This window comes from Zalophus californianus, chromosome 16 (genome assembly GCF_009762305.2).
Source record: "Zalophus californianus isolate mZalCal1 chromosome 16, mZalCal1.pri.v2, whole genome shotgun sequence".
Classification (NCBI taxonomy): Eukaryota; Metazoa; Chordata; class Mammalia; order Carnivora; family Otariidae; genus Zalophus; species Zalophus californianus.
Window position 1 is genome coordinate 21,166,118 of NC_045610.1, and position 23,462 is coordinate 21,189,579.

Here is a 23,462-nt window from a genome sequence, read left to right on the forward strand (position 1 = left end):
GACGGGCCACGCCTCTGTAGAGGCCTGAGCTGACTCTAGCTCTGTCATTTATCAGCAGTGTCACTGCTCGCAAGTTTCCAGTTGCTCTCCGAGCCTTGGCTTCCTTGTCACTGCTGTGGTGGCACCGTGGCGAGCAGACTGGAGTGACGTTCCAGCCCTCACGTGTCACCCCTGGTGTGCAGGGGCGCCTCTTAGCTCCTGCCTGTTCCCTTCTCCTCTCGGTGGCCCAGCTAACCCAGCTCCTCGGCCACAGGGACGGCACTCTTGCCTTCCCAGAGGCTTGGTAACAGCAGACTGGAGCCCGAGACGCCCACCCCAGGCTGATATTTTAAAAACAAAACTACTTGGATGTGAAATATGCAGTTGTGTTTCCCTGGCTGGTTAAAATATTTGATGCTCATTGAATATTCAACCACACACACACACAAAAAGGCCTCTCACTCCATGTACTGTCAAAAATGTAATGTAATTATAGCGATGTTAAATATCCCCAGCTGTTCTGAGATATTTGAATCTTAAATCAAGCCTGACTGTACACATCCCCGGGTTGCAGCTGGAGATCTACACCAAGTACCTCACAAGCTCAGAGCTGGGGAAGTTCGGGCGAGAACTCTGGGCTAGGGTCTCCAAGCCTGTTTGTTATATCTGGGCTTCACTCTCAGCGTGGTTATAAGGACCCCCATCGTGAGCTGTTGGCAGCGTTGCCAAAGAGATCCATGTTCCTCAACAGGGCTGTGCAAACTGGCAGGTCATAAGCATCTATCCAAATAGTCTTTCAAATCCATGTGCAGGAAGCATAAAGAGATAGTGTAAAATAAACGGTAATAAAGTGAATAAACACGCGTCTCACTCCAGAGCCTTTGAGGTGCTTCTATAAGTCAAATTCTTGCCATAATTTGCTCTGTGAGACTGTGCTGAGAAGCAGAATCAAAGCTCATCTGCTTTCCTGAGCAGTAGGCTTAGATTTATGGATGTGAGTTCACAGTGGATGCCCGTGCCATTTCAAAGTGGGAAAATAATTTTCGTTGGGAGGGGTTCCAAGAGAAGATTAAACCCTTCACTTTCAGAGATCAGAGTATCAACAGCCTTCCGATCAGATATGTCACTGGAATCAGAAGGGGATGACCAGCATACATATTTTGGAAAAAGAGTAAGTTCTCAGAGGAAGAAACGGATACTTCCGTGATTTAAAAGCATCGGTCTATAGGCTTAAGCACAGACACCTTCAGGGTCCTTCAATCTTCCCGGTGACTTTCGATGTGACCTTGAGCAACTCGTTCTCTCTCTCTGATTTTTTTCACTTTGGTCGGGGTACTAAGTGGGGGAAGCGACCCTAAAAGGCTCTGACCTACCCATGGAGGTGTGACATGAAAACTACAAGAGGATCCTGGCTGGGATTGTGACGATATAGAGAAGGCCATTGTTATCACATTACTGTTATCTGTTATCACATTACTCTTCCAGGCCCCGGGAGTCTTCCTTGGAAGAAGTGAGAGGTGTCACCTGTTAGTAATGATGAGAATGACAGGGATAGCTTACATTTAGCTGGTGGCTATACATCTTGCTTTATTTTTTTTTTTAAACAATGCCACTCTTCTCCTTAATTTTATTTTTGTTTTGGTAAATATATTTTTCATATAACATGTTATGTATTTTAACATGCAGTGGGATTGTAATTCTTTTTTCTTTTTTAAATTTAATTTTATTATGTTATGTTAATCACCATACATTACATCATTAGTTTTTGATGTAGTGTTCCATGATCTTGCCTTTATAGTCAAGAGAGTAGGGGTACTTTCTGCACTGATACTCAACTTGTATCCACCAGGACTAGACCATAGCTGGCTCTCAATAAATAAGTTTTGAATAGATTAATAGGTTGCCTGTAAGTTTCACAACCACCCTGCTTGGAAGGTATGATCTCTGTTCTACAAAGATGGAAACAGAGTCTCAGTGAAGGTAAGCAACTCCCCAACAGCCACCCAGTTGGGACCTGGTGGACCTGGGGCTTTGAACTTGAGTCTGTCTTACTCCTGATGCCACCTCTTTCTTCATCCACCAACCATCTCTTTTCTCAGTTTCTAGGGTCCAAATTCCCAATCTTGCACGAGTGTAAGCATGGTTAAAATACTCTCACATTGACTATTTTTGAACTTAGCTGCATGTTCGTTCTGGATTCTTTTATTTTTTTTTGGCTTTGGGACAGACCCTGACCTAGAACCCAGCCTGGTTCACTCTGTGGAGTCAGGTGTGTAGTAGATAGAATTCTGTACAACAGAGGAAGCTGGTATGAGCTTTCTGTTGCTGTTGTAACAAACATAGTCACTTCAAGCAACAAAAACGTTTTAGCGCATAGTTCTGGAGGTCAGACAGCTAAAATTAAGGTGCCAGCAAGGCTGCATTCCTTCTGGAAGCTCTGGAGGAGAATGTTTCCTTGCCTTCCTCAGCCTCTAGAGGCCACCTGCTTTCCTTGATTCGTGGCCCCTTCCTTCATCTTCAAAGCTATCAATGCAGTGTCTTACAATCTCTTTCTGAGTCTCTGGTCTCTGATTCCATGGTGACGTCTCCTTCTCTGACTCTGACCCTCCTGCCCCTCTTATAAAGACCTTGGTGATTACGCTGAGCCCACAGGATGATCCAGGATAATCTCCCCATCCATCTCAAACCCTTAATTATCTATGAATCCCCTTTTGCTATGTAAAGTAATGTATTCAGAGGTTCTGGGGACGAGGATGTGGCCATCTTGAGGGGTCATTATTCAGCCTACCAGATGGCCTTTGCATTTTGGTTTAATGGATACTGGCCATGCCAGAGTGGACATTCACATTCCACGTGCATCTTTACAGACCCAGTGACTCGTGCCTTATGGAGAGAGCCCACTGATCCCTCCTTCGCAGCATTCAAGGGACTTTAAAGAGCCCATAGCCGGGCTTTGCCTCTCCAACTGTGGGTCCATGGATCAGCAGCAACTGCATCACATGGGAGCTTTCAGAAATGCAAATCTGGGGCTGTGTTCCAGACCCACCAAATCAGGGTCTCTGCAGGAGGTCCAGGAATCTGGGCATGCTCAAGTTTGAGAAACACAGGCCTAGAAGGCTTTCCATTCATCCACAGTTAAGTGGAGTATGCTGGAACCCACCTGCCTGGGAAGGAGGGGAGGTCTCAGGGCAGAGTTAAAGAAGGAAATCAGCACCTCTTCTCAGTAGCCAGTCTTTGCACTGATCCTTCTCTGCAAGGCACTCAGGAGCCCATTGCTTTATCCCTAAGAAAAGCTGCTAGGGCTGTGGAAATCCCCTTAAACCCACCCTGAGCAGGAACAGAGGAGTGGGGGAAGAAGAGGTGTACGGGAGCCTGAGGAGACCTGAATTCAAATTCTGGCTGTTTCTTTTCTTGGGCCATGTGACCCTGGGCAAGTCGTTTCCCCTTTCTGAAGTCAGGCAGGCCACACGGTGCAGTATGCTCCCTCCACTGTTGTCGGGATAAAATGAGATGGTAATGCATATTATGATATCCTCTCCAGGTAATAAAGCCTCTACTGATTGGAAATGCAAGTTTGCTGGTCAAAGCTGGACTGGGGTTTCTTTTTACGAACAACCATGGCTTAGTGCCAAGAGCATTGACTTTGGAAGCGGAGATCAGAGTTTCTGTCTCTGTCTGTTTCTGTTTCTGTGTCTGACCCAGGGCAAGTTAGCAAACCACTTTGCACCTTCATTTCCTTATCTGTACCAGGGAGAAAAGAAGACTTGTTCCTCCAGTCTGTTGTTGGGCCGAGATAAACTAATGAACGTAAAGGTGCCCGGCCGAGAGCAGGAGCTCAATGAGTGTGTGTGGAACCAGAGGAAACAATTTACTAGGCAAATTAATAGTATAAACAGTGGTGTCAGGGGAGATATCTGACAGACTCCGGAGAACAAACTTCCCCAGTGCGTTAGCGGCCTCTGTTTGCTTTACCAACAAGTCCTGTTCCAATGACGGGTGAGCCATCTCTTTGTGAGTGCAGGTCTGAGCTGGAGCTCAGTTTGGCAACATTTCGTTAGCCAGGACTACAAGTTACCAGTGTCCTTGAAAGAATGAAAATCCTAGTTTAGTTTGGATTGTGGCCAAAGGAAGACTTTTCGCAACTCCTGATCTCCCTGTGTGGCTGATAGAGTAGGAGGATACACAGCCGTCCCTGCTCCTGGTTGCAGGCCTCGGGACCCAGGATGACTTTGGGGGCCCACACCAATTTATAGTGAAAGAAACTTCCAGCTAAGGTTTGAAAGGTGGTGAAGGATACTCTCTCTAGAAGGGCTGGTTCTTACTGGCATCTCTGAGTGTTGGCGGAATGGGGCCATAGAAAAGAAGAGTATCAGCTTTGGGGCTGGACAGACCTTTGTTTGAATCCTGGCTCTGCTGCCCTCCAGCACTGACTTTGTGCCTTCCCAAGCCTCAGTTTTCTCATCTGTAGAATGGGTTCCATTACAACCATTCGAGTCCAGTGAAATTGACACGAATATTTACATGACAGGTGCCCAATCCAAATCCTGGGCTGTCACATGCCCGGTCCCCTCCCTGTGTGAGGGGTAGCTCCTTTCAGGCCCCCATCACCCTGATGAAGCACACTGACCCTTGCAGCCCTATTTACCAGAAACAGAGTAAATTTATTGTCATCTTTGTGGCCCACTGCTTGGCATACAGTAGGCACTCGATGGGCGTTGGTTGGTTGAATCTCTGAGTGGCTGAGCCAAGCAAACCACTTAGGAGAATCAAAGCAATGGACGTATAAACCAAACGGTCTGGTTACTCCTCCAGCCCTTCTCAACTGGGCAGACATCTGACTGATGCGTTCACGACTGGCCACAGTAGCCCCCAAACAACCACTGTCAGAATCAGCCTGACGTTGGTCAATTTGGTTATCTGTAGACCTGAGCAGAGTTTACATTTGATTCCCTAAACTAATTTCCCCGAAGTAAAATCACTGGTAAGAGTTCTTTTCATGTTCCTTGTATAAATGTCTATTTAATCACCATCCTGTCTCCAGCACTTCAATAACTTGTACATTTCCCCCTTAATCACTGTTTCAGCTCTGCAAAGAAAAGAGATGTTCGGCTGAAAAGCCTGGGCCATCTGCAGTGGTTAAGCCGTATTTTCCCCTGACTGCTCCCTTGGACGGAGAACTTCTCAGCTAAGTCCCTTTGGTCATTTGGCCCATGCCCTCATTTCATAGAGGGATCCTGAGGCCAAAGTCACATGGCTGGTCAGGACAGTGCTGAGGCTGGCTTGGTCTTCCCTGCGCACCCCCACGTCCCACCCACGCTGCTCCTTCTCCATCCAATGATACAGCTGTGCATCCAGCTGCATGCGCCTTTGTGGTCGTAAGGACTTGGGTTCAAATTCCATCTTTGTCACCTGCCAGTTCTGTGACTCCGGGCAGACTACAGTCTTGCCCTGAGCTGCAGTTGCCCATCTGTAAAATGCGAATGATCACACAACCTTTTAAGGTTATTGCAAGAACGGAGGTGGCAAGCAGTGTGCCCAGCCCGGGCCTGGCGTATCACAGCTGCCCAATGCCATTTGCCTTCGTCTTTCACTCGGATCGCTCACTGCAAGTAATAATAAAGGAAATAGCTCACATTTATTGAGTCCTTTACTTGGTGCCAGAAACTGTTCTAAGCACTTTACATGTATTAGCTCATTTACTCCTCTTTCTCTAAAGGCAGAAGTATCTTTCTTGCCTCCCTCAAGCCATCCATCCTCACAACTACTGGACTGCCTGGCCTAGCACCATCTCAACCGAATTTGCTGATTTTAAACAATATGTTGCTAAAATGATTTCTTGTTTTCTGTTGCTGACTCGGAGCAGCTTGCTCGCTGTGACAAAATGTGATGAAACCAAGTGCTCTTTCCTTGGTTTTTGGTACATATGACTAGTCCAAAATCTGGACTCAAGGTTGACCCCGGCAAAAGGGGGTGAGAAAGAGTGCAGGGAGGAGTGGCCCTGATGGAGCAAGGAGTGGGTGTGGGACACGGATGACATAGAGGGGACCCTCCATGGTCTAACAGCCAGAAGTGAAAGAAGTCCGAGATTTGCTACAAAGTTTAAAAGCATAGTTGGGCCACCAGGCATCCATCACAGCACTGCGTTATCACACCTCTGCTCTCTTCTTCCTCTTCGCCTCCGGCCCCTCCCTCCAGATACCCCGAACCACTCGCAGGGCCTAGAAGCATGTGTTCAATCTCATCGTTTCACATGCTGTCGTTTCACACGTTTGTACATGCTGTCCCCCTCTCCCTCCTTCTCTACCTTGGAACTCCTACTCATCCTTCAAGACTCAGTTGACATGTCACCTCCTCCAGGAAGCCATCGGAGGTCCCCAGTCTCACCTGGGTACTCCTCTAAGCCCACATCTCACCTCTGCACTCTGTACTGGCATCTGTTCACAGGTCTCATTCCTCAACCATAATTAATATTCATATTAATAATTAATTATTTAGTTTTATATCCCCAGCAGCTAGTACAGAGTTTGACATAGAGTTGACATTCAATAGACACTGGTTGATTGAATGAATGAACCAGGAAACGAGCCTATCCCCACTCAGGTAAATGGTCATGATAAGATAGGATAGTTATATTGAGGGTAATTAATAATTGCTACCCCCAGATACGAGGACTGTGCCAATCTCTTTATCCAAATTATACAGTTGCTCCCCTATATTGAGCACCTGCTGATGTGCAGGTGCGGGCAAGCTTCTGTACACATGTCTTCGTCCCAGCAGTGTGAGGCAGGCATTATTCCCCGAGGCGCGAGAGTGGGGCGCCTGCCCGAGGTGCACAGCTTAGAAAGGGGCAGAGCCAAAGGCCTACGCTAGGTCTGCCTGACACCTTCCCCTGAACCGTGCATGCCTCCCCCCAGAGAGGGTCACTGCTCCTTGTTCTTGCAGCAGACTCTGATCGGCCTCTGTCAGCCCCTGTTCCCAACCCCTCGGCCCCTCTCTGGAGGCCCCAGTCCCAGATAGCTCAGCCTCACGGTTCTGTGTCCTGCCCCTTACTGGGAAGTCTGCTTCCCTCCACCCCCAGGACAACCCCAGAGGGCCAGAGTGTGCGGAGCCCCGAGGTCCACAGCTGGGACCGGGGAAACAACATGGGCCTTCGGAAGCCCATGTTCGGAGCTGCTTTGACTGGCAGCTGAGTGATTAACCCTTGCACAGCTGTAATAAACAGAGGAGCTGCAAGTAAACACACCCTAATGGATCTGGAGAATAAAACCCAACAGACACACACACCTCTTCACAATACTCTTCTCTCCCCTGCCACGTTTATTTCCAGACGCGAGACTAGCTAGGTGGAAGGAGACTTTGGGGGACAGCTGGCCCATCCCTCCAAAGGCTTCCCCTGAGACCCCATTCTTCACCTGTTGCACTGGTCTCTTAGGGCTTGAGAAGCATAGGTATCTGGGAAGGCACCCTGCTCTCCACTCCCCGCTTCTAACCCAAAAAGGAATAAATGCCCAGAAACTGCCTGGGCATTTCCTTATTAGAAATGCATTCCACTGGTGTTCCCTGGAGAAATTAAGCCAAGCGTCTCCGTGCGGGTCTTCCAGGACAACAAGAAGTCTTGGGGGTACCCGGTGAAGGGATTCATTCCCCAGGCCTTTCCTCAACACTTATGTGTCAGCCTCCGTGCCGGGTGCTGGAGAGGTTGGGGAAATCAGACGTGACTCTGGAGGGAGGGACAGACACAGACCAGTAGGTGTGAGGACTGACACCTAAATGGGGTGGTAGAGGGGTAGAAAGGAGGAAGGCATCAGTTGCTTGGTGATGAGAGGAGGAGAGGTGGGGCAGTCAGGACAGGCTCCAAAGCAGAAGAACCCCCAGGGCTGGATGCTGAAAGATGAGTAGTATCCTGAGGCAGACAGAGCAGTGTGTGTGGGGGTGGGTGGGGGGGGGGAGAGCACCAGGAGCACTGACAGCCTCAGAGGAAGCAGACAGCAAGGCAGAGAGCCTTGGGGAGCAGTCGTCCAGCTGTCGCAAGCTGTTTGCAGAGCTTAAGTATGTGGTACCAGAGAGGGTGGGGCAAAAGGCAAGGCAGGGTGCAGGTGCAGAGCCTAAGGACAGCCTGGGATTTTAAGGGGTTTTAAGAGGTGGGATGATACGCTTTGAGCGGAACTTTGGAAAGACTGCTCTGGCTGTAGTGCAGGGGATGGATGTCGAGGGGAAGGAGCGCTGAGCTGGAGGCCAACAGACCAGTTAGGAGGCAAATGTCATTTAAAGGCCTACACAGTTTTAAGAGTTCCACCCTCTTTATATATATGCATATGCACATCTGTCTATCTGTCTGTCTATCTATCTATCTGTCTATCTATCTATCTATCTATCTATCCATCCGTCTATCCATCTACACACAACAAATATGGTGTATTTGTTACCTCCACTAGATGGAGTAGGAAACTAAAGAACAGAGAGGCTAAGCCACTTGTGCGGAGGGCACACAGTAAGTGGTAGTCTCAGGATTTGAACCATCCATGCAGCGTGAGGTTCCTGTTCTTACCCGCTACCCTAGAGTGCCACTCCACCAAAGACAACAAAGATCTGACTCAGGGTGGCATAGATAGAGGAAAATACTCCTGATGGGCCTGCCCTGTATTTGATGCTCTCCTGGAAGAGCTTCTGGCTTCCACAGAGAAAGGGGTGCAAGCTTTTAATTCTGAGATCCTTGAAAAAAACTACAGCAAAAATGTTAAGGGGCTGGAAAGTCCCAGGGCAGGGTCATGATAGAAAGCCACCAGGGGTCACTAGAGTCTCCAGGGACACATACTTGGGGAATGGAGGTATTTGGTTTGCTTGGGGCGGAGGGTGTGCCTGCAAGCTCTTCAGATGAAGGAAGGCAGGGTACAGGCAAGTGAGAGAAGGGTGTGCCCCAGTGGGAAGGGGCCTGGTTGCTTCAACTCATGGCCACCTCTGTTGGGGAGACTGAGGTCTCCCCAGGTGGCTCCTGAAGGTGCCGTATGCTTGCAGGCACAGGTGGGTCAGGCCCCCTTATCATGTGGCCAAGGTTATGACTACCTGCACCCCCTGGGGTGGCTCCACTTGCCACTCTCCCAGCCATGCTCTGAGAAGGGATGGGAGCTGGTAGGGGTGGTGGAGGGCAATGGTCCTACGCAGGGATCTTCTAATAGAAGAGAGGCCCCGGCTCAGAGAGGGAGGCTACGTGTAGCTTCTGTGTGACACATCTGATGGTTTGCAAAGCTAGACTTTCAACTTACTGGCGCTGAGCTTTGGACAGCTTTGTGGAGCCTCATTTTCCTCATCTGTAAAATGGGAATAAAACTCCTCCCTAACGCAGGGTTGTGGGAATGTCCAAAAGTGAATACTGGCTGCTAGCATGCAATTCTGCACACTTGTAGAACCATCATTGGATGTGCATGATTCTATTTGGTGGGCCATGTTGCACAACTTGAAGCTGAAGCCAGGGGTTGCTGATAGTTGAATATAACATTGAACTTCAGTCCGACTTTAGGGGCTGCTAGGTAGTGGTCAGCCAAACAATAAACAAGGCATTGCTAAGCTCATTCCTTCATCTTTGTAGAACTCAGCATTGTGTTTGACTTCTGAAAGGAGTCACTTAGAAGCACACATTAGCAGCATCGGCTTGCTGAAGCAGACAGGGGCGCCACTAGGTAGGGATTCCTCTGAGGCGGGCTGAAAAGCCCAGAAAACAAGGGATGTTTGGGGAATGGCTAAATCAGGGCTTTTCTACATAAAGCAACGCAAAGAGAGCAAGACTGAAACCAGGGTCACCATCCTAGACAAGGACGAGCCCAATTAGCCAATCAGAGGCCTGGCCTGACAGGCATCCGGGCAAACACCTGTTGGAACGGTAGCATCTCTTTACCACCACAGGAGAAGCTTTGTCAGATACAAGACGGTCAGGAGCAAGGCAAAAGGGCTGCTAAAATCATCAGATCATGACAAATAAACACACAGCCCACCTTCCCCGCACTAGTGGAAAACCCAAACCCACCTAAGGGGTGTTTACACACGAAGGACTGGACAGGCTGGTGCCACGCTGGGGCTTGGCACCAGAACTCCTCCAAGGCAGACTACACGAAGCAGATACCTTCTGTCTGACAGCTGCATTATCCAGACCCACGGCATGGGGGAACCAGCACAGCAAATGGTTTACAACCCCCTACCCGCCCCCCTCCCCCCCCAGCACAGCTTCTCCTGGCCCCTGCTGTTCGCATCAGTATCTCTCTGAGGCTGCTTTCCCCACCGCAGGGGGCTGTCTCCTCTAGCCCAGGACCCACACTCACCTCGTTCAGTCAAGGACCCCACGGATGCCCACCACTGCTCAATTCCCCTGGATGCTTAAGAAAGAGCTTTTAAAAGGCAGCAGAAGGGGCTGCCGAGTTCCCCACCTAACCAGCTACAGTTTCAGTGTTGGTTCATATTCTGGGCGTTTCCTCCAAAGTCTCCCTAGATTCCAAGTGTTTTGGAACTCAGGCATAAGCTGCTTAGAGCAGTGCGATTCTGCTGATGGTCCCTTTTTGAAGAGCTTCCTGTGGGTTTCCCCGAGGACAACAAACCCCCAAGTAAGACGTGCTTCTCTCTTGTCCCATCCCTTCACCCCAGACACAGGGCAGTCCTGCGCACCAGGGGGTGAGGTCCGGGACAAAGAGGGCTAGCATTCACAGAGGGGACCATGAAGAGCAGAGCCGAGGATCTGGGGGCCGACATTGGAAGGGGAGAGGCCGGGACGGGTGAGCAAGGTCACTCCTCCTACAGTTGTGGCCAACTTCCCACGATCTGGAGGACAAGGCTCAGGGGACCTAAGAGTGGGGTCCGCCTTGGCATCCTGGAATGATGTCACCTCACCAGCAAGCGGCCTGGTGTCCTACCCTGGGGGGGCGGGGAGGGCCTACTGACTCCGGAGCGTGGGGGGAGCGCAGGGAGCGGGTTCGCGCGGAGGGCAACTCACGGAGGAGAAGTTGTGCGGGCCGCAGAGCTCGCCGCGGTACTTGCAGGAGAGCAGCATGTCCTCGAGCTGGTGGCCCAGGCGGTCCATGAAGGCGGCGCTGATGCCCTCGAAGTGGCGCGGCGGCAGGAAGAGGCGGAAGTCGGCCAGCTTGCGGAACCACTGGCGGCGCGGCTCATCGCCCCGCAGCAGCTCGCTGACCAGCGGGCGTGCGGTGCGGTTGGGCAGCAGTAGCCCGAGCCAGTGGCCGGCGTAGTAGAGGTCCCCCTTGGAGAGGCGCGGGAAGCGCAGAGGGTTGTTGTTGCACACGGTGACGGCGGGGAAGGGCAGCTGGCGACTCCACTCGCGGTGCACGCGCGTGTGCGACGGGAAGCTGAGCCAGTAGAGCAGGCGGTTCGAGGACCAGGACAGCAGCAAGCCGAGGGACGTGCAGAAGGCCAGCACCCACAGCGCCCGCCTCTGGAAGGAGCCGCCCGCCGCCGTGCGCCCGGCGCACATGTGCCGCAGCCCGTGCAGTTTAGCGCGGCTCAGCGACGGCCGCCCCCTGCGGGCGCCCCCCGGCCCCTGCAGCGCCCGCTCGCGCTCGCCGCCCCTGTCGCCCCCGGGCTGCCCGGCCGCCGCCACCGCCGCGGGCGCCGGCTCCTCGCGGGCCATGAGGAAGCGTCCCGGGCCGGTGAGCGCGGCCGCGGGCAGCCGGGCTCCGCCGCTCCGGCTCATTCATTCAGCCCGCGGCTGGCGGCAGCGGCGGCGGCCCCGGCCGGGCGGAGCCGCCATGGGAGTCCGCAGCAGCAGTGGAAGCAGCAGCAGCGGCCGCCGCGCGCAGCCCGCGCCAGGGAAGCGTGCGCCCGAAAGGAGCTCCGGTGGCGCGGCATGCCCGCCCGGCGCCGCCGCCGCCGCCTCCGCGGGCGCCCGCCCGGGACTGAGCGCTGCTTCGGCCCCGCAGCCCCCGGCCCTGGCCTCTCCCGAGCGCCTCCCGGGCTCTCCGGGCCCCTAGTCCTCCTGCAGAGTGCTTGGCCCGGCCACTACCTCTAGAGGGGCCCCACCGGGCGCCGCCTCTCCGGTGCCCGGGCGCTGCGCCCGCCTCCCTTCGTCTTGGACCTCGGGGGACCCTGCGCCGAGTCCCCCCTGCTCCGCCTAACCCCAGCTTTTACGCTGGTCCGGGGAGAGCAGCCACTCGGCCACCATGCCTGATGTGGACATCCCCAAGGGCCCCGCCAGCCCAGCCCGTAGCCCAGCGGTGCTGGGACCCGGGAGGGAAGGCGCCAGGGAACGAGCGCCCCCAGAGGCTCACCGCGGCTCGGGCGCCGCGGGTGGGGTGGGTGTGTACCGGGGCGAGGGGTCGCTCAGCCCGCTGCTGCGCTCTTCCCCTTCCCTGCGAGATCCGTTCACAGCTCCTGGGGCTGCGCTCGGCCGAGACCCTTGAAGGCTCCCCTAAGTCCCGCGCCCGAGCCCTGCGTGCGACGCGCCCGCTCTCGCCCCGGGCTGGGGGCTTCTCGGGGCGTCCTGAGGGAAGCTGCTTGCTGCTGGGCCCCTTCCGGGCTGCTGGCCAGAGGAAAGTGTCGCTTCTCCCCTCGACTCTCCGGGGTGTCTCGAGTCTCCAAAAAAGCCCGGCCTCGCTGTCCCCCTGCCTGTTCTTCTCCCCGCCCCGGCGGCGCCAGGAGCTGGGGACTGCGGAGCCCCGGCTGCACCTCTCGGCGGGGTGACCCGGACTCGCTGCTCCGAGCGTCCTTCTCTCAAGACTGCAAGCCCACGGCGGCGGCGGCGGCGCCGGCTGCGCTCCTCTCCCGGTTGCCCGGCCCTCCGCGGGCCCCGGGCGAACTTGGGCAGCGGCCGCGCGACGCTGGCGCGGCTGGGCTTCGAGCACCTGCTCCTCAGCTCGCTGGCCCCAGGGCTCCGGGCGGGCGGGGCGGCGGCGGCGAGCGCTGTGCGCTCCTGGAGACGCGGTGCTGACGCGCCCGGCTCCTCCTCGCTGCATTTTAATTCCTGGCCACTGTGGCCGCTGCACACCGAGTGGGGAAGCGTCTTGCTGGAGTCGGCCGCCGGGTGGGGGAGGCACTGCACAGATGTGCCCGGGTGTGCGGGCTTGTGGGAGAGCTGTGGGGTAGAACCGTTGCGGGACCATGTGTAGTAAGTGTGAGAACACTTCAGACTGGGAGATGGGCTGTACAGAGAGTGAGACGCTGTGTATTGTGGGCACGTGAACAAGTGTGTGTGTGGGGCTGTCACGCGCTGAGTGTGAGTAGGCTGTAAGTGTGTATGTGTGAACGGATATTTCTGTGTATCTCGTGCATGTGAGCTTATTTGCAGAGGCTGTACTGTGGCTACCTGAGTGGGTGTGATGTGTGTGGAAAACGGTGCCTGAGATGGTGTGTGTGTTCCGTGTGCGTGCGTATGTGTGCACTTGGTGGTGGGTCTGAATGGGCGTGTTGGTGTGCAGTTGCATAGCAGGGTTCCTGGATGTGGTGTGTGGTTGGTGTGTTTTGCGTGTGTGTCTGGGTGTGTGGTGTGTAGTATGTGTGTTGAGGTGCTGGGCGGGGTGACTGGGCCTCTGGCCAGGTGGGCTCTGCCTCTTAGGAGCTTCCCAGGTGTGCCCCCAGCACTGGGCTGGAGGGGTCTGCCGCTGCGCCCTGGAGCGGTCAGCCGGCACAGCTGTCCCCAGAGGGCAGGAGAGGGGAGTGTGACTTCCTAGGACAGGAGGCTCCATCTCTGCCATTCTCACACCTGGAATCCTACAGTGTGAGGGCTGATAATGTCGCCCTTCCCTCCTGGGCAGGTTCAGGGGCTCCCACTAACCCGCGGGCACTTTGGGGAGTTTTTCTTTAGCCTTTGCAATATTCCACTTCGGTGTGTTTGGGAGGATGGATGAAGCACATGGTATTCTGCTAGCTCCATTTCACAGGTGAGACTAGGGAGGCCAAGTACGTGGCCAAGGTCATACAACCTGCAAGTGGCGGATTGCGATTCTGCACACAAGTCCCCAAAGCCCTGGCTCTTTCTACTGCACCCCATGGCCTTACAGTTTGCACTCTCTGGGCCAGGCGCCTTGAGGGCAGGGCTGGAATCCTGCTTCTGCTGCTGCCTGCTATGTGGGGTGCACAGCGGGTCTCCACCCAGGCCTCAGATTGACCCCCTGAGGCCTCAATGGGAGAGGTGACACTTCATTCAGCCCCATCACTCCGTGGGATAAAGGAGTTTTCCAGACATTTTCCAGAGAGTGGACTTTGATGGGGCTTGTGGGGCAGGGTAGAGATGGTGTGAAAGGATCCCAAAGGTGGGGGGGGGGCACTCAGTGAAGTAGGGGGGATTTCGGGGGGCTGGGCCTGGAGAGGAATTTCACCTACTTTGTGATGACTATTAGCAGTGCTGCACAGATCTGTTGAGTGAGCCTCGAGTATCTGAGTGGTACTGTCTGGGCTTTCCCTCCTCGCTGACCTGGAGGGCATCCTGTCAGCAGGCAGCTCCCTGCATCTGGTCTCTGGAGAAGAGGACGTCTGAGCCCCACTCCTCTTCACTCACCCCCGCACACACACCACACACACACACACACACACACACGCGCGCGCACACACACCCGTATTCACCAGCGGAAAAAGCTGGTGAGGTGGGTTTTTTTATTTTGGATTCGGTTCCTTGGAGCTGTCTGTTGCTGGCTTTGGGGGGAAGGCTCTGAATCTGCCAGTTTTGTGAGGCTTCTACCAGAGGCTCACACACCGGTGCTTCCAGCGTGGTCCTAGCGGTCCTGCGGGTTGCCACAGAGATGCACATCCCCGCTAAGGTGGGGAGACCTTGTGAGCTCAGTGCAGTTGTTAAAGAAGCGGCCAGGACAAGCACATAACATCTTCCAGAGTCCTAACTCTGGGCTGGCATGGAGCTCTGTCTTATAGAAACCTTTAGGGTGTTCTATGTTTCTGATATGTTCAGCTGCTGGGGGCCATTTCTTTCCTGGCAATTTCCCTCTTTAAATGTACACCTGCTGTTGTTGGTTGCCTAAGTGTCTTCTGTGCCTTGGGTTTTCCTGTTAATTGTCCAGATTGGTTGTTTTTCCAGAGAGGAGGGGTATCCTGCAGAGGCTCCCGGGGTTTTGGCACAGAAATCCCAAGGCAGACACAGGGATGGCTAGCGACCCTATGCAAGGATCGATGGCTCTCTCTGTGGCACACATACATAGTGAGTTCTCTACGCCCACGCCCTCCCGGACCAATACTTTGACCAGCTCGGCAAAGTCTACTCTTTCTTCAAGCCCCACCCAAGCATCACCTCCCAGGAAACTGGACCCCTCATGGCCCTTGCAGCAGTACCTTATTACTGTGTGTGTCCAGGCTTTCCTTCTGGACACGAACCCTTTGAGGATAGGGACTACACCTGATTCATGTTTGTGTCCCTACCTCTTAGCACAGTGTCTGGCACATTGACGAAACACACTGAGACAGGGGGAAGGGAAAGGACCTAGGATTTCTTGAATACTTCTGTATGCCAGGCATTGAACTGGGCATGCAAACGTATTTAGTTCCTCACTCCAACCTTGCAAGGGAGGAATTTTTGGTCCTCTTTTTACATTTGTGAACCAAGGGCTCAGAGAGCAGGAATTGAACTCAGCTCTAACTCATTCCAAAGTCCAAGATTTTCCCTTTCCACCATGCTTCTCCCAAAAGTATAATGATAAATAATAATAAACATACAATAAAATAAATATAGAACTTCCTAAGCGCTAGGGCCTGTTTTAAGTTACTTACACTAAATACAAGGGTTCTAAGCGTTCAATGCTCAAAATAATTGCATGAGGTAAATACTATTATTTTTGGTACTTCAGAGAAGAGGAATCCTAACCACAGAGAGGTTGAGCTACTCACCCTAAGCCACACAGCCCCTGAATCCAGGCAGTCTGACTCCAGTCCCCGTGCTCTTAAACCCTACCCCTTACCGTGTGAATTTGCTTTCCTGTCCTAGAAGCCTCACTTGGCCAGAAAAACAGATTTGTGAGGCAATGCATGAGCTGACCCACATAACCTCCCCACCAAGAAACTAGAATTTAGCATTGTGATTTCCCAATAATAAGCTTTCAAGAAAATCGCTCTTTTCTTGTTTATCTCTAAAACAGCTGTTGCTCCACATCTGGCATCCTGGCCTTTTCTTCTGTGTGATGTTTGCATGCGGTGACAGCAAGGCCCACTTCCCGGCCGGCCAGCCCACCTTCTGGTATGTGACTACCCCCACTAATTATAAACTCTTTCTTGCATCAAACGAGTTTGTTGTGAGGGGAGGTCAATTTAAGCAGATGTGATTTTTCTGTTTTTATAATCCAATTTTTGGAGCTGACACTTGCTGGCTTGATGAGGCTTCTCGGGGCCCCCCAAATGTTCCTTTTTACCCTTAATCCCTGCTACTCAGGGGCCCGGCATTGGAAAGTGTCTGAGGGGCCACCCAGCCTTGCTCCCTACCTGCTACAGGAATCCCTCCTACACATGCCTTCTGGAATAGTCCACCGGTAACCAGTTCTATTCTGGAACATCTGGCAGTGTCTGAAGCTTCTTCCTTTCATCGGCATGGAATCTGTCGTTTTGTTCATTTCTCCCATTTCCCCTAATTTATCTCTGGAGACCCATACAACTAAGTTTGATCTTTCTTGCACATGTGAACCCTTCAAAATACTTTACAGAAGCAGGGTACATCGATGCTGAAAGGGGTTCCAGCAGTCGACCTTCCTAGCAAATTCTTCAAGGTAAGTCTTTTCTTCTCGGGCAAAATGTCACCAGTTCCTACGATGGTTTCTCCCATACTTGCTGCCCTTGAAGTGGGATCTTGGAGGTCGACATCCTTAAAATGTGACCACTGAGCCCTGCAGAGCCCTTTACTCTGGACTTGGTCCTTCCAGGCCCTAGTCTTCCTTCTGATGGCTGTGGGTTCTTATTTGCCCTCTTACCTCTGAGATGTACTGGACATGGTGGGTGGGGAGAGGGGACCGTAACGATAGGTTCTTGGTGGCCCTGCTTAGAATGCCAAGTGTGCTTTCTTTTAGGACTCCACTGCTCACGGTAATGAATCAATACGACCTTTAGTACTAGAGTTCACTGATCTTATGGGGCAGGTGGGCTTTTGCGGGTCTGCCTGTGCACCCAAATCTGTTTTTCTCTTTCTTTTTCCATCTCTGTACTGACCTTGGCTCTCTGTCACTCTGCCTCCCTCTCCTTACACCTTCTTCTTCTTCTTTTTTTTTTTTTTTTCCTTTCCCCTTTCTATTCTCTGGACCTCTGCCTGAAACCTACTGGTCCTATCTGATACCTCCTTAGTTCATGCTACTGGTGGCCTCTGTGGTGGCCGTCATAGATGTGGCTACAGTGTCACAGGACCTGAGCAAATGTTCAGTGGTCGTGATAGGGATTCCTGCACTGGTGAAAAGAGCAAGGGGGACTTCTTCACCAGGGTCTTAGCCCATTACCCAATCACTTTTCCCTCCCACCCCTCCCGCCCTCCACCATGGGGCTGGCATTGGAGTGGCTGGTCCATATTACCTTTCCCCATGCTTCAGCATGTCCACTGTTTTTCCCACTCAGTGCACAACCTTCTTGTATTATACTTGACTTCTAGTTCTCTCTTTTTCTGAGCTTTCTCTTAGACTCACCAGATATCTGTCTATCTATCTATCTATCATCTATCTATCTATTATCTATCTATCTATCTATCTGTCTTGCCCTTTTGGCCATCCTCATTTCACTAGAATTCAAACTCTCAACTGCCCATCCTTCACCAGCACTAAATTTCAGGGGGCATGATGGCCCACAACCATCAGAGAAAGATCAGGGGCTGGAAGGACACGTCCAGAGTAGAGGGCCTATAGGCTCATGCTCTGCAGGGCTGGAGGGAGCTCTGCTGAAGCCCAGTGCCCCACATTGAATGGCAAATCCTGAGAGCTGGGAGCTGGATAGTGAATCCAATTTAACCCCTTCGCTCCCAGGGGAGGAAGCTGAGGTCCAGAGAGGGGAGAGGCTTGCTATAAATCATACAGATTGCTACTGAAAAATGCAGAACCAGAATCCAAATTCCAACTTCCAGTTCACTCTTTGCTCACCCTAGGAAATAACTTTTTAAAAATCCATTTTGAAATCAGTAATGTACTCACATGGTTCTAAAAGGACAAAAAAATAAAGACTCCAGTATAAAATCCCTCTACCATTTCCCCTCCCCCAGCCACCTATTTTTCCTCCCTGGAGGCAACTAAGGCCATCCATTTGTTGTATAATCTATTAGAGGTACTTCGTGAATATACACATGTGTGTTTAGCCTCCATATGTCCCTTTTTCTTACACAAATGGTTGCCTTCTGTGAATACCATTTACTAGAGTAATTGTAGTCCATGTTCTTCATACTTTCCCCCTGTATTTTCAGTTATTTTATGGTTGCCTTCCTCTGACACCTCATTCCAACTTCTGTTATTTTCTTCAACTTCTCATTTCACATCGTCCTGCTCTCCCATCCAACAAGGACAGAGGGTCCTATTGACAGGGCGGTACACAGAGCTTGCCATTTTATTATCAGATTTTTCATTAACTCTTTGCTAGATACACTGGTGGATGGAAGCTCTTGTGGAGATCATCTCAAACAGCAGGTAATGCAAAGATATTTCCATTTGCCTCTGAAGAGTATTACAAGGTGTATATTTTACTTAGACTAATTATAAAACACACACACACATTGAGTGCCCTGAGCATACAGCTCTGGTTGGTTTTGGGAGGTGATCCAAACATGTACTGGGTGGAAGAGAAAACCAGTTTGGGATTCAGAATTTTCTGTGATGAATATATAGAGTGGGTAAAACAAACCCACAGAGAGAACCACAGGGTGTAAGTGCCTCATGATCTTAATGACCATGTAGCTAAACTTAGGAGAAGAAATTGATGTACAGAGTTCAACAGCTTGCCCCTGTTCACTAGGGAGTTGATCTGATGTTGGAGATGATGATGGTGATGATGGTGGTGGTGTTGGTGATGATGATGGTGGTGGTGATGGTGATGATGATGATGGTGACGATGTGGTGGTGGTGTTGGTGATGATGACAGTAGTGATGATGCTGGTGATGATGATGATGGTGGTGATGATGATGATGGTGGTGATGATGATGATGGTGATCGTGATGATGGCAGTGATGATGGTGTTGGTGTTGGTGATGATGATGATGGTGGTGATGGTAATGATGATGATGGTGATGATGTGGTGGTGGTGTTGGTGATGATGACAGTAGTGATGATGATGGTGGTGATGATGATGGCGATGTCAATGGCGATGATGGTGGTGATGGTGATATTTGATAGCTGACATTGGTGGAGTGCTATGTGTGAGGCACAGTGCTCAATGAACATGTGCTAACTCACATAATCCTCACAACAACCCTATGAGATATGTACCACCAGTACAGCTCTTCTACATAGAGGAAACCAAGGCAAAGATTGAATAAGTAACTTGTCCAGACAGTGGCTAGACTGAAACCTAGGAATTTGGGCTCTAGAGTACAAGGTCTTAATTAAGTTGGTTGTAATTAGCTGAAAGTGATAACCGTACAGGTATTTATTAGGCACCCAGAGCATGTCAGGCGCTGTCTTTGGCACTGGGAATGTGATGTCTATTCACATTGGTCTCTACCTCAGCTTACAGTCTAGTGAATGACATGGGTAAAAAATAGATAATTTTAAAAGCATGATAAATGCTATGCCAGAGATGAGCACAGTGTACTGAGAGGGTCCAGAGGAGGATTTCCCCTAAATTAGTCTGGGGTTCTCACCATCCACTTTCCCAGTTTTCCACTTTATTTCTCCATTTGTTTTCACATTCTCACCCCACCTCACGGAGAACATTTTGACTTTACCTCTAGGGATGAATCTTGGAGACAGGATCTGAGACCAGAGGCCATGCTAGGACAGCCCCATGTGGAGGATGCTCTGATCCATGACACTCATGATGTCCACATCCACATCCTCCTCCTGACGTGGGTTTTTGTGTTCCCAGTGGTGTCTTGTTGGCGTGTGGCATTTACTTTCTAAGCTCAGGCCACCAAAATAATCAGTCTCCTTCCTGTAGCTTCATTTACTTATCATTGGCTTATTCTGGGTTTAGGCTTGAATAACTGGGCCTTGCTTGTAACACTGGCCATGAAGTTAGCAGAGCAATGGAGCTTTGCACACTTTTCTACCCAATTTCCCCTCCCATACACATAACAAAACTCTCATTAAAATTGTTAAGCATAATAATCTTCTCCAGTAGTTACCATCCGCTCATATTATGAAAGGCATGCAGTTAAAATAGGATTTAATGAAATATAAAACCCCAGGTACAATTAGGCATATTACTCACAATTCCTTGACTATCTCCTTAACTGTTCTTGGTCATGACTTAATCCTACCCTGGCTCTCACCTCTCCTTCAGGGAGCACTAAGTAGCCAGCTCTGAATCTGTCTTATAGGAAGACCCTCTGCAGTGACTCAGATTTAAGGCTAGGTTGATTTGTCAAAAGCCTCCGTCCAGGCTGCTTTTCCTCCTAGCCACAGCTTTCCCCTGTCTCAGCCACTAGCGGTGTGTTTACTCACTTTCCCTTATAAATGATCTGGCCAAACCACTACCTTGGGTTTCTCTACGCCTAGTTTATCTTGCCTGTCTACCCATCAGAGGAGCAGAAAGGACATTCTTTGGCAGCCATGTGGATCTGTGTGATTATCTAAACAGAAGACAGGAAGAGAATGGCAGGACAGGGAAGGTAGGATAAAGGTAGGGAAGGGGAGGGGAGGAGAGGGGAAGATGGGGGAGGAGAGGATAGGAAAATAGCACAGAGTACCTACCACATACTATTATGTGCACCATGTAATGATTCTTCATGACAACTCTCCCAGGTGGGTAATATAATATTATTCCCACTTTATGGATGGGGACATAAAAACATTTTCTTTCCAACCCCATTCTCTCTGTTGCTGGCTTAAGCACACCTTAAGCCACCATAACAGCCATAATCACGTAACGCAACCATTCACTGAGCTAGATATCAGGCACTGGATTAAGCCTCATTTTCCAGATGAAGAAAATGAAGCTCAGAGAGGTGAAATCACTTGCCTAGGGTCGCACAGTGCAGAGCCAGGATTCCAACCTAGGTCTGAATCTAATGTGTTGGTAATTATTAGAAAAGCAGGAAATTGGGAGTTTAGAAGGAGAAAAAACAAAGTGGGGTGGCAGCACAATTCAGAATTTTGCAAAAATCTTTGGGGAGAGGAAGGAAGTGAAAACAGAAGCTAGGTTCTCATTATTTGCTGTGCATCTGGAGGTATGCTCTTCCTAGCTTCTGTGATGGGCAGAGCTAAAACTATACAAGCCTAGTGATTGGAAGCACCATGGGTATAAGTGTCAGGCTAAGCTAAGTAAGTTAGAGAAGGCCACACAAAATATTTCCTCTCTCAACATCCAAATGACCTTGCATGCTGAGAGCCACCACATGGCCATGAAGTAGGAACTCACTTTCACAAACCATGGGTTTTCAGTCTATCTGCCTGTTCCCTTCCCTCTCTCCTCCCTCCCTCCCTTCCTTCCTCCCTCCCTTCCTTCCTTCCTTCCTTCTTTCCTCCTTCCTTCCTTCCTCCCTCCCTCCCTTCCTCCCTCCCTTCCTTCCTTCCTTCCTTCCTTCTTTCCTCCTTCCCTCCCTCCCTCCCTCCCTCCCTTCCTTCTTTCCTTCCTTCCTTCCTTCCTTCCTTTCTTCCTTCCTTCCTTCCTTCCAGACCTCAGCTTTGGTTTCTCCTTTCTAGTCAATATTTCCTTAGACCAACAGTGTCTAAATTTACTCACTTAATATTTCTCAGCAGCCTACAGCACTAACATACAACATTAGATTCAAAACAGTTTTCTGAAAGTGCTTGGAGTTATAAAGGCAAGTTCATAAGCTTGATGTGTAATAAGAGCCATGAAACAGTTCATACCCTTTCATCTGGCAAGCCCACACCCTAGTGGGTTCCCTAAGGAAATAACCCAAAAGCAAAGAAAAAGTACAAAGGTATTCACAGTGAGGATTTTCATGATAGAGGGGGGAAAAAAACCAAACAAACAAAATTAAGAAAAGTTCATATGCCCAACAATAAGGAGAATGGCCAAACAAACTATGATGATTCAATGTCATTGGAAAATGATGTCATTAAAAAAAAAAAAAAAGACGAGAACAAGGATGCCAATGTGTTGAGTTCGATATGAAATAGTGGTGAATAACGAGACCTGAGCACAAAGGACACATCCACCTGATCACCTCTTGAGGGAAGCATCTCTTTGCACATGAAAAATGAACTAGGACAGACAGGGTTCACTAACAGATAGGCTCTTTTGGTAAGGTTACATAGATTTTAGACAAACTAAACCCAAGCAAGCCTGCCAGAGCCATGCTTGGAAAGAAGGCATATCGGAAGCAGAAAGTTTTCTCTTTCTATGAAGTGGTATCACTGGGTTTTGGGCACTGGAGCCCTGGACCTCTTGGTCAACTTCACCTCCCCACCCCGGCACTCACCAGTGAAAGTGAGCCACAGAGGTGACCCTGATGTGGCTGGCTACAATCATCCTGCGTCCTGCCTAATCTGGCACTGTCCTCATGACTTCTGACTCCTGGGTCCCCCTGTCTCTGCATTATCAGGCTCCTCCAGGACCTCCACCTTAGTCTCAGTCCCAGCGATGACTTAGTGATAGGTGTTCTGTGACCAAATAGTGACCTCTAATAAAAACTATCTCAGAAGCTAAACTGTCCCCAATAAAGGAGAGGTCTTTGGGAGAGGATTGCCTCTGAGTTGTTGCTTCCCTTGTGTCCTTTCTGCTTGCTGTGTCTCCATCATCTGTTCCCAGTCTCTGCTTAATGACCTTACTCTGACTTGTGATTAAACTCTTGGTTGGACAACTTGGTTTGATGCATTTGACTCTGGCTGGGTCTGAACAGTGTGAAGGGCTTGAGTATTTCACCCAACTACAATCATGCTTTCATCTTTAACTACGGTTGGAATTCTGCTTGGTCTTAACATCCATAATACTCTAATTTCTCGGTTAGAGGCAGTGGAGGGAGATAAGGAAGAATACATTTGAGCAGTTTGAGCAGTCACAATGCATGTCACAAAATCCATAATAATAATAATAGCCTTAATTAATTGAGACTCTTAATGTGGTAGGCCTGGGAACTTTGCCTACATTATCTCATTTAATCCCCACAGTAATCTGAGTGAAGTACATAGATATTATTATTTCTATTTATGCCAAGGAGGAATATGAGGCTGAGAAATAGCAAGTGAAGTACTGGAGGTCAAAATCAGGTTTTGCTGAAGTCAAATCCTGTCTTTCCCTGGCATGCCCACCCTCCTGCCATTATACTCTACAGTCTTCTAGGCACTAAAGGTACTACCACGTGGTTGAAGCATGAGTGAGCCCTTGTCCCTTATGGAGCCTGCTTACTCTTACTTCATGTACAATCGTGGTAACACACTTGGGTAATGTTTTTCAGGCTCTTAGCAGA

At 50.6% G+C, this 23,462-nt stretch overlaps 1 protein-coding gene across 2 annotated transcripts in view; it reads right to left on the bottom strand.

Annotated features, from left to right (window-relative positions):
- Positions 1 to 23,462, bottom strand: part of ASIC2 (acid sensing ion channel subunit 2) — a 1,116,666-nt gene that overhangs the window by 275,177 nt on the left and 818,027 nt on the right. Inside the window, exon 1 of one of the 2 annotated variants that reach the window (XM_027567842.2) lies at positions 10,958 to 11,671. The exons of the other annotated variant lie outside the window; for it this stretch is intronic. Coding sequence (XP_027423643.1) covers positions 10,958 to 11,671 — 714 coding nt within the window. Of the gene's footprint in view, positions 1 to 10,957; positions 11,672 to 23,462 lie in introns of those variants that run through there. 2 annotated transcript variants of the gene reach the window in all.